The sequence below is a fragment of the Carettochelys insculpta genome, chromosome 17, assembly GCF_033958435.1.
Source record: "Carettochelys insculpta isolate YL-2023 chromosome 17, ASM3395843v1, whole genome shotgun sequence".
Taxonomy (NCBI): Eukaryota; Metazoa; Chordata; order Testudines; family Carettochelyidae; genus Carettochelys; species Carettochelys insculpta.
Window position 1 is genome coordinate 31,401,239 of NC_134153.1, and position 11,368 is coordinate 31,412,606.

Consider the following 11,368-nt stretch of genomic DNA (forward strand, 5'->3'; position numbering starts at 1 on the left):
GAGTCCCTGCTCCTAATTCCTTTACCCAGGGGTCTCCCTGTTCCCAACAGCCCCACTTCCACTTCTCTGTGGGGCAGACCCCATGTGACCCCCATACAGCTGGGCCAGAATCTCTGGGAGGCTCCAACCCAACCCAGCTGCAGTCACCGAGGAGAGGAGCTGGGTGTCTCCACGCCGGGGTACTCGCTCCTCTCTGGATGCTTTTCTGACCTACCAGCCAAAGTAAATACACTTCAGTAACCAGCAGCTAATTGAAATGACCAAAGAGGTGAAGGAAACATTGCCCAGCTCGGTGCACAGGGACATCACACACAGCCAGCACTGGAGCATCAGGGCAGGTCCCTGTCTGGCTGCACCATGTCCTGGAGCTCCCCAGACATGGGGAAGCTAAAAGCTACCTCTGCCCAGTGTCTGAACCCCACACCGGGCCCCTAGAGGCACAGCCTGGACCCTGCCTGGAGGGCTTAAACAACCTCCTCTCCTGCAGGGCTCCCCAGGCAAGGTGTGGATGGTGCCATGGCTGGGGCTGGTAGGGGGGAAACACTGCTCATTGGGATAGGTCGCTTACCTTAAGGGTACCTAAGAGAAGGGTCACAGCCTATCGGGCAGCGTTAGACAGCACATAATTGTTCGGCACTGAGGAGGCCACATTGGGAGGGTTGTGTCCCATTTTGCCGCTACGGAAAGGGTGTGGACAAATTGGAGAGAGTCCAGCAGAGGGCCATGGAAATGATTTGGGGTCTCGGGCACATCACTTCTGAGGAGAGGCTGTGGGATTTGGGATTATTTAGTCCACAGAAGAGGAGAGGGAGCAGGGACTGACAGCAGCCCTCGACATCCTGAAGTGGGGCTTCAAAGGGGATGGAGCCAGGCTGCTCTCAGTGGTGACAGATGGCAGACCGAGGAGCAATGGTCTCAAGTTACACAGGGAGGTGTGGGTTGGATATTAGGAAGAGCTCTTTCCCCAGGAGGTGGTGAAGCACTGGAATGCGTTACCTGGCCAGGTGGTGGAATCTCCATCCCCAGAGTGTTTAAGTCGTGGCTTGACAAAGCCCTGGCTGGGATGAGTTAGTTGGGGTTGATCCTGCTTTAGGCAGGGAGCTGGACTCGACCTCCTGAGGTTGCTTCCAACCCTAATCATCTACGATCCTATTGTCTCTCCCCCACATGGTGTGGGCCTCTCCCAGGTGGAATGCCCGGAGGAAGACCATCCCCTGCCGTGCGTGGAGACTGTTGAGCAGGAGGAGCCAGGCCGGGGAGGCGCAGCAGTGACAGCATCGCCCCCTGAGGAGCCTGACCTGCCTGTGCTGAATGGAGAGAGCAATGTTCTGCACGCAGGGGAGGTGCAGCAGGTGAGCTCTGGGTGGCGGGGGGCTCAGCGCACTGCAGAGGTGGGTAACCTCAGGCTGTGGCCAGAGGCACAGCTGTTCTAGAGCCTACCCCAGCCTGCAGCTGGCCCCTCTGCCCCACCCCAGGTCCAGGACATATGGGTGGCCTTGCCCCGCCCTTCGCTCACCTTCCTGGAGCGAACCCTGTGAGAAGGTAGGTCCTGCCCTGCCACCGTCGCAACTCTGGTGCTGGTTGTGGGGCTCCAGTTCCACAAGCCCCTCCCTGGCCTCACACTCCCAGCTGGCTGCACCAGTTGCAGCTGGTCTGCTCTAGAACTGCACCTAGAGAACATCTGTACGTGCTCGTGCCCCACACGCTCCATTTCCTCACCCTCCAGTCCTGCCCTGACACCAAATGGCGGAACTACCTGACACCTAAGGAGGATGAGGAGCCCCAGTGGGCCAGCCTGTGTTCCACCTTAATCCTGAGACCCACCAGGGACAGCAGTAGGCAGCTTCTTCAGGGAGCCATGAGCACAGGCCTGTACTTGGTGTGGTTCACCCCTGTCCCTGAAGCCTGTCCCTTCTGCGGTGTGAGGGAAAACCTGGCGCACACTTACTAGGGTGTGCCAGGTTGCAGCCCGTTCTGGCTCCAGTTCTCCCCACACCCTATCTGTGGCCCCCACAAAGTCGTGAGACCTCCTCGGCCACCTCCTCCTGGCCCTCGCCAAAGCCGCAATCTGTCACACCAGGAGGAGGATGGTGGATGGGGGGCACTCTGCAACTGTGGGGCCTACTTCCGTTCCTCCCTTATCGTAGCATCCGGGCAGAGTTCTGGACGGCGTCCACTGGCTCCTCACCCAGCTTCGAGGAGCAGCGGGTGCAGTCCAGGGTTCTCTGCTCGGTGTCCCTGTCCGGTTCCCTCATTTTAAACCTGTGACCCTCACTGCCTGTTCCTAGTTCTTTCCAGCTGAGTCTGGGTCCAGTAGCCCCTCCTGCTAGGCTGGGGGAGGGGCCTTGGTGGACTGGCCTAGGCCCTCTACCACCAGCATGCAAACAGTGCCCCACTACAAGCGCGCACACACACACACGCACGCGCGCACGCACGCACACAGAGAGAGTGCCTGGCCCTCGGACAGCTCCCTTCTGTGACTGGCCATTTGGGGGGGGCGGGGGCAGGGTGTGGAACTCACTCACCTGGCCGACCCGGCCCTGTACACTGCTGCCGTTGGCTCCCACTGTCTTTTCCTTGTTCGGTGGCATTCGGTCAGCTCTGCGCACGGGGCCTGCCACACCAGCACTGGCCAACTCGGACCTCAGGGATCCCCGGGCAACGTCTAATGCTGCTGATGCCATCGCTCCGCCTGGGGGCTCGGAGGGCCACTTGCCCCAGACAGCATCACTGGGAGCTGGAGAGCACCTCATATCCACTCCCCCAGCAGAGCTGAGCCCTGCTGCCAAACAACAACAATAATGACCAAAAAAATGCCTCAAATAAATCATTTGCCCAACCTGACCGTTACCCCCATTCCTCCCTGCAGCGAATGCCCCTCCAGCAACTCCTGGGCGGGCCTGGACGATGGGGCGTGTTCGCTGAGAGCGGGACGTCTCTGGCAAACCCTGTCCCAGGCCTGGGCCTCTGGGGTTGTTCTCCCCCATCAAGCCCACTGCAAAAGCTCCAGAAGAAATTAACCCCAAGGGCTCTTTGCCCCCAGGGCAGGGCTGAGCTGTCTGCAGATTATCCCCTTAGGAGGAGCCCTGGTGGGGCTGAGCAGGTGGGCGGCCTCCCAGGAGAGGTTCTGGTGCTGTCCAGCTGATTAGTAGAGTGCGCACAGGGTGGCTGGGTGCGGGAGGGAGGGAAGCCACTGACGGGAAGGGCTCCTGCCAGAGGTGGGGAGCACAGAGGGCCGTGGATGGGAACTGACGCCTGTGGCTCTTCCCAGCTGGTGCCCCACCTCCCTGCAAGAGTGACCGGGTCCCCTTGGCACCTGCTGTACTGCACCGCCCGGGACGGATTTAGCCTGAGGAGCATGTACCGGAGCATGACCAAGCTGAGCTCGCCTGTGCTGCTGGCCATCAGAGACACCACCGGGCAGGTGAGGCCAGCAGATGGGAGTCACATGCTGTTTGCTGGGCTGCCTGTGGGAGAACCAGCCAGCTGCTACAGCCTGGCTGTGGGCCCTGCATGCTAGCTCCATCCCCACGCTGGTCCCCTCCTGGCAGCCCTCCAGCCCCACACACTCCAGGCTAACTCCTGTTCCATCAGGACATGTCAGAAACGCCAGCCACAGAAGCTGCTGCCGTGGTCTCTGGGTTGGGTGTAAAACTTTCAGCCCAGTTCTGCTGTGTCCTGCCAAGTTGTTTGAGCAGCCAGTTTGGGGGGGTGGGGGGGAAGGGGTATCCCAAGTGAGACACTTCCCTGACATGGGGGCTGAGCAGCAGAGAGCCAGGGAGATAAGAGCCTGGCTGGGGGAACCTGTGCACCAGACCATGACACATTTTGCACAAGCTGCATGTTGTCCCTGTGCAGCAAGGCCAGTTTCTATTACTTTGGTATTTTCTTTTAGACGGCTGTCAGCAAGCGTCTATGCTGACGTAGAAAAGGTTCTCCCAGGAACAGCATCAAAGAACGCCCTATGATTGAGCCCTGCCACCCATGCGCCACAGGAAGAACATTGGGGGAGGTGTGGCAGGCCGGGCCAGCCCCTGCAGAGGGGATGGGGAGGAAGTGCCAATCACTCCTGCCCTGAGCTCTTCCCCCCGCCCAACAGAGGGTTGCACAGATTAGTGGCTTTGGATAAGGGATTGCTGCTGCGCCAGGCTAATGCGGAACCTACCGGAATCTTTAAGCCAACCCCAAGTGCAGAAAATCTTGTGCTAAACCTGTAATGAGTAGCAGTGCTGTGATTGTCTCGCTTCTGCTCCTGTTCCAGGCATTTGGGGCTTTCTCCTCTACCGCCATCCGGCTCAGCAGCTGCTTCTATGGCACCGGGGAGACATTTCTATTCTCCTTTGCCCCGGAGTTAAAGGTGAGAGTGAGATGTGCCAGCTCACTTGGGGGGGGGGGGGGGGGTGTTGGTATGGGCCTGGGACTCTGATACCCAGGAGTGGGACAAGGGCTTCGACTGGCCAAGGCCCTAGTGTAGAGCAGGCTCAGGGGCATGGAGGAGGCAGCTTGCTGCACACCATGCACAGCACCACCCAGAGACAGCTGCCCTACCCGCCCCCCCCCGCAACAGGCATGGCTGGGCCTCAGCAGGGCTCACATGGTTCCTTCTTCACGGTGCCTAGACATGGAGCCTGCTCCCCACCCCCCAGTTCCTGAGCCAGTGCCAGCCCTAGGGCTCCTTTCCTCAGCAGAATGCTCCCCGGAGTGCTTAATTAGTGGGGATAATTGCTAGGAAGTAATTCCTCTCCTTAATCATTAAATAGTGAATTCATTGTGACAGCCCAGCCAAGTAACTCCGTAATTCAGCAGCTGCTAACGGCAGGAAATCATTTGATGGCCACAATGCTTTTCTGAGGCCCTGAGACTCCACCCGGGCTACAGCCCTCGCTGCCGGGGGGGAGGGGGGGGGGCGGCGGCTGGAGACACTGGAGCAGAGCCCCCGCCTGAGAGGCCAGTTGGGTGACTGACCAAATCACCAGCATTGAAATCTCTTTCTGCAGCCAGCATCAGCCCTGGTACCAGCTGCACCCGCCAGGAGCAGACCTGAGATTTGCACGCTGCTTGCTTGTAAACGGGGGTTAATGTTGCTCCGTTCTGGTCGATAACCAGATGCATCAATTAGTCAACTCAGCCAGAGGGGGATGGGCATACTTGTAGCTTTGTACATAGTAAGAGCTGGAAGCGCCACCCCTCCCCCCCCCCCCTTAATAATACCCCTTGGAGCAAAGGGTGGCCAGGGCCAAGTCCTACTGCAGTACCTGCTAACATACTAGGAAACACTCAAATTCAGTCTCCCCACTCTCACCCCTTCATATGTGCCCTTGCCTGCCCCTAGTGCCTCCCTGGGCAGCAGGCGCTCATTGGAGCCTGCTGGCATTGCCTGGCATGGTGGTTGCACAGAGCAGGCAGCCAGGACTTTGGGCTGGATTGTTGTGGTCACCATGTTGGACTCTGGCTTTGGGGCGGGAGCTGGGGAGCCCGTTAAGTACCAACGTAGTGCTCCGAAAGCCTTTGGTGCAGGAAGGCGAGCATTAGAGCTGCTCAGAGAATAGCCTTTTTTCCATCCTGGAACATTATTATTTCTTGTGATAAATTCTAGCTGAGAACCAAAAATTTCTGCCTGTCAGATGCTGCAGTGTCTCACACACCTTGCATGTCAGTTGCTCAGTGCTCCCATTCTATTCTAGGGATGGATTTTCTGCCTTTTCTCCCTCTTGATCATGGGGGGGGGGGGGGGGGAGTGCCTCTCAGTTCCTGGCAGCGATGGGTGAGAGTCCAGCCAGAGAGCCAAAGAAGAGGGTGGGAATATAAGGCACCTGAACTACTGCTCCCAGGAAACACGGTGGTGGTGGTCTGAGCCACCATACTTTTGCGTTTTCACCTTTTCTGGCTGAATTGTGTGCTTTCCCACCAAGGCAGAGGTGCCATTTCCATGAAAATCCCATTTTCTAGCAAAAACACTTTTGCTGGGACATTTTTGAGCTGCCCACCTGTGCCATGGATGTTAGGTTGTGTGAGGCACTCATGTTCTGTGGCTGAACCTGGTGGATTCTGTGCTTGGCCTTCAGATGGCAGGTTTGTTGGCGTGAGGAGCTGGGGGGGGGTCAAGTGCTGGGGAGATGGAGTGATGGGAGGAGGAGGAAGGGAGTGGGCTATTGCCTGGTGTCTCAGTGAGCATGCTGCTGGGGGCTGTAGTAGAGCAGCCCTCGTGCTCAGCAAACCAAGCATTTTGATGGGGGGACCTGCCTGAATACCTGGGTAGCGCCGATGTTGGGGGCAGGGGAACGAGCAACCGGTAGGTCCTTGGTTTTTCAGAACAATCAAAGCAGGCAGCGCACACAAAAGGCAGTTGGCTGGTTGGGCCTTGGGCCAGAATTCAGGCACCTCTCTGCTCCTCATGCTGCTCAGCTGGCTGATAACACGTGGGAACGCCCTCAAACTGAGACCGTCTCGCTGGCAGTGCAGACTGGCCTGCTGGCAAGTCCCCTCGCCTTGTGCAGCTTTATGCCAGTGTGGAGGTGCTATAGCAGCAGCCAGGCCCTTGTGGGGAACCCGGTGCTCAGCCCTGGCCCCAGGGTGAATTCCCCCTGGTCCACCCGTCCTGTCAGGGTGTGGGTGCCAGCCCTCTAGTATCTTCTCCTCAGGCTGAAGTTAACTGGGAAACCTGAGCCCAGAAGCAAACCATGTTTCAGTTGTGCCTGGGCCTGGCAGCCATGATTGTGGAGGTGGGGGGGTGGGGGTGGGAGGGGCCATGCTGCAGAGCAGGCTGAGGACTGGGCCGGGTGGACACTGCAGGGGAAGCAGCTCCTCACATGATGGCGTGGGCCCACCGGGTTCACTCTGTCTCTGTGGCTGGGAAGCATGGTGCATGCCACCTCCCATGAGCCACCTGGCCAGCTGTACTGAACTGTCAGGTCCCAGCAGAGCTAACTGTGGCTCTGTCGACAGTGCAGTGGCATGGTAATGAGGCAATTCAAAGCAGGTGCTAATGTGCATATTCAGCACCTCATTAGCATAATAGCAGCCACACAAATTTCCAACTGCAGACTTCAAATTGCCAATCGACAGTGAAGATGGGGGGGGGGTGCAGCTTCAAAATGAGCGCCCCACTGGCATTCCCTTACTTCCATGCACCTTGGAATTTGTGGTGGCTATTATGCTAATAAGGTGCTGAATATGCACATTAGCACCTCATTAACCTGCTTCAAATTGCCTCATTACCATGCCACCTCCAACAGGAAGTGGTACATGTAGAAGCAGCTGCCCCTCCTGCTGACTGTGGCATTCAGCTCCAACCCTCAGTTAAGGCAACGCCACAGTCCTGCCAAGACACTGCTGACCAGCTCCTGCCACGTCGCAGCAGGGCTCCCTGTCCGGAGCTGGGTGATCCAGGGTGTAACGAGCTGTCCCTGCTCTAATTACTGATGGTTGTTTCACCTTGCAGGTGTTTAAGTGGACAGGCAGTAACACCCTGTTCATGAAAGGAGATGCAGATCTGCTTGTGATTGGTGGGGGCAGGTATGTAACTGAGTGGAGACACGGCTGGTTCTGCTGCCAAGACCCAGGGACCACAGTCCTCCAAGGCTACGTCTACACGTGCCCCAAACTTCGAAATGGCCATGCAAATGGCCATTTCGAAGTTTACTAATGAAGCGCTGAAATGCATATTCAGTGCTTCATTAGCATGCGGGCGGCAGCAGCGCTTCGAAATTGACGCGCCTTGCCGCCGCGCAGTGCGTCCAGACAGGGCTCCTTTTCGAAAGGGCCCCGCCTATTTCGAAGTCCCCTTATTCCCATGAGCTCATGGGAATAAGGGGACTTCGAAGTAGGTGGCTTCCTTTCGAAAAGGAGCCCCGTCTGGACGCGCCGCGCGGCAGGAAGCCACGTCAATTTCGAAGTGCTGCTGCCGCCCGCATGCTAATGAAGCGCTGAATATGCATTTCAGCGCTTCATTAGTAAACTTCGAAATGGCCATTTGCATGGCCATTTCGAAGTTTGGGGCACATGTAGACACGGCCTTAGCCAAGCCTAGCCCAGCCCTTCCCGAGCCTGCAGGCAGAGGCGGCCAGCAGTAGTCCTGCACCCAGTGCGAGGCGGACGTGGCTGTTCACACAGACTGCCGCCCTAGAGCCACAGCTGGCAGTTGCTCAGAGCTGCTGCGCTAGGCAGCCACGGGAAATGCAAATAGCTTTGGTCCTCTAGCGCGCAACACACTCCTTCCGTCCAGCCCCGCGTGAGGCAGGTTACACGGGCACCAGGCAGTGCTGGGGGAGCCAAGTGCATGCATCCGACCAACAAATGGGCCTGGCTGATCCCCCCGCTGCCGCGGCCCTAGGCAGATGTCCATGCAGTGCTGCTGAAGCGGTTGCACTGGCTGCTGTATTCTCAAGGCCAGTCTGTGCTGCAGGTGGGGGAGGCGATGTCCCTGCACTAGATAGGGCACTGATACTGGAAGCATGGGGGAGGCCCGGCCAGGTCATGGGAGCAGACACATGCCTTACTAACGGAGTGGTTCCCGGGGAGGCCAGAGCCCTCCCGCTTGCTGGTCAGGGGACAGGCAGCCCTGACTGCAATTCTGGCGTCTCCTGCCAGAGCAGTTACACACCCTCCTACAGCCCTGAGCGCAGGTGGGGCACAATCCTCTGCACCACTTCTCTTGCTGTCCCTGGAAGAAGATCTGGGCCCATCCCTTCTGATATCTCCCAGCATGCGGTGAGCGACTGTGCCCTCTGCCTGGGTCAGACAGAGCCAGTTCAACCAGTGCTCCCCAGCTGAGGCGAGGCACAACATGCATGCTCACCAGGAAGGGGACTTGCAAGCCAATGTGGACTAGCTCAGCCTGACCCCACCCCAGCCACTACACTGAGCCTGCAAAACTCTTGTCTTAGAATCATAGAATCCTAGGGCTGGAGAGAGACTCGGAGATCATCTAGTCCAGCCCCCTGCCCCACAGCAGGATCAACCCCCACTAAATCATCCAGTCACAGCTTTGTCAAGCAGAGACTTATACACCTTTAGGGATGGAGATTCCACCGCCTCTCTAGCTAACACATTCCACTGCTTCACCAGCCTGCTAGTGAAGTAGTTTTTCCTAATATCCAACCTAGACCTCTTCCATTGTAACTCGAGACCATTGTTCCTTGTTCCCTCACTACAGAGAACGGTCTCTCTCCATCCCCTTTGGAACCCTCCTTCAGGATGCTGAAGGCTGCTATCAAATCACGCCTCACTCTGAACTTGTGCTTAGTGAACCTCATCAGATTTCCTTTAGCCAAACCCTTTCCTGTGAACTCAAAGCAAAACTTCCCTGAGGCCCCTGGCCTGCCCCCTCCAGTGATCCCTTTGCGTGGCACTGCCTACAGCTGTGCCCATGGCCCTGGGCTTCATCTTTCCAGTTGCGCCCAAGGAGCAGTGCTGGCTCCCTGCAGAGTATGCAGCCTCTTGCACAAATTCCCCCAGCTATAAAACAAGCCCGTGAAAAGGCCCTGCTAGCTATACTGGCAAAGTGGCTATTTCTTCCATACTGCCCCAGGGTCCAAGAGCCAGGCAGGGCTCCTTTTGCTCCTGCATAATGCAGCCGCTGCAAGGCAAGTCAGGAATGTAGGGCTCCCATGCCTCCGGAGGGTCCCTCAGTGCATCTCCGTTCTCTGCATGGGGCTGCTCTGGTGGAGGAAGCTGGGCTGGGCATTCAGGGAGGCACCTTTGATGCTCATCACAAACCTAGCAAGAGCGCATCGTTTCACTGGCCCCACTCCTGGCAGATGCTGAGCACCCTGAAGTCACTGAGCTCTACCTTCCCTTTACTTTCAGTGGCAAATTTGGCCTATGGCTGGATGGGGACCTGTACCATGGGGGGAGCCACCGATGTGAGACATTTGACAACGACTCACTCTCACCCCAGGAGCAATTCTTCATTCGGGACCTGGAGGTTTGGGCCTTGACCTGAGCCTAGGCTGAGCTCTCAAAGGCCCCGCTGGGGTCACAGACACGACAGACTGCATTCGAATGGACCATGGCCAGGCCAGCCAGCTCTTCCCAGGCAGTTCTAGAACCCTTCAGGAGGGTGGAAGAGGTGGGTGGCAGCAAGAGGGAGGGCGTGCAGGCCCTCCTCCGCTTGCCCACAGGGAGTTGCCTGCCTGCGCGTCTTTCTCTGCCCCAGCCAGCACTCACTCTACAGCCATGGGCCTTCCAAGCATCTCCCCCGAACTGCACTGGCCTGTGCACTGGCCTCCCACATCTTTGGATTTCAATGTAAATTAAATCACACACACAACAGGGCAGTTTTAATACAGAATTCCCATGGACAGTGGCTCTGCGTGTTAATGGACCATCAGTGCCTCGGATGATGAGCTCAGCCACAGTCCTGCAGTGACTGCCCCCCAAAGCACAGAGAGCAGGGGCAGGATAAACCTATTGACATAGGCTGGCCAGGCACTGCCAGCAGTCAGGGCTCCGTGAAACAGGGGTGGGGCCTAGCCCCCCCGCCCAGATCTCAGAGAAACTCACTGATGTGAGGACAAACCCAGTATTGGTGGTACCTGAAGAGCTACATATAAAATGCACCAGTGCTCAGGCAAACACGTTTTTCTGTTGCTTCTGATTATCCCAGCGCCCCAACCACAGCCAGCGTGACACCACCCCCCTCCTGACCATCATGGCCGTTATCCAGGATGAACCCTTCCAGTCAGTGCAGACAGGGCACTACTGAGGGTCTCTTTTGGGTGGGAATCAGCAAACAGTAGCAGGTTATTTTAAGGTTGTCTCTCCTCAGACTCCCTTTCACCCAGGTAACCATGTGTGGGATCAGTCTCCTGAGGGAGAGAGAGAGGCAGGAGTTACTGCAGGAATCTGGGCAGAGACCAGGACCTTCTGCTGTGTGCTACAGCGATGCCAGATCAATTACTACTGGCATGGCATGGGACAGCATCCTATGGCAGTGGACAGAGTAAGGAAGCCCTTCTCCTCAACCTTCTGCAAAGGATTGCAGAGTACCCTCAGGAGAGTTTCACAGAGGAAACCATGGAGGATTCTTAGTCCGCCCTCAGGCCCATACACAGAGTTTTCTGGGGAGCCCCCTCTCCATCACTGGATTGGCCACCACAGTACGCCAAGTGTTCAGTTCAGGTTAAACAATTGCCTTTAACTCCAGTACTATGATTACAAATGTGCACTCATCAGAGGCACCCTCCCTGCCATCACGGTTGAGTGACAATATAGCCTGGGAGGGCCCTGCCTCCAGAGCTAGAAAAAGTGCTGGCTGCTGTGGAGCCTCTGCCTGCCTGCTGTGTATTCTCCCTATTTTCCACATCAACAATGTCCTCCTTGTTGTTGCCCAAGGCTGCCTACATCAGCTTGCAGATATCCTTGGACA

The 11,368-nt window shown here is 57.3% G+C and overlaps 1 protein-coding gene across 1 annotated transcript; it reads left to right on the forward strand.

Annotated features, from left to right (window-relative positions):
• Positions 1–1,278: 1,278 nt before the first annotated feature.
• TLDC2 (TBC/LysM-associated domain containing 2) lies at positions 1,279–10,279 on the forward strand. The gene is made up of 5 exons (XM_075011691.1): positions 1,279–1,352; positions 3,272–3,424; positions 4,262–4,357; positions 7,442–7,515; positions 9,808–10,279. Exons 2-5 carry the CDS (start codon positions 3,359–3,361, stop codon positions 9,941–9,943), a joined length of 372 nt encoding a protein of 123 aa, XP_074867792.1. The 5' UTR covers positions 1,279–1,352; positions 3,272–3,358; the 3' UTR covers positions 9,944–10,279.
• Positions 10,280–11,368: the final 1,089 nt, after the last annotated feature.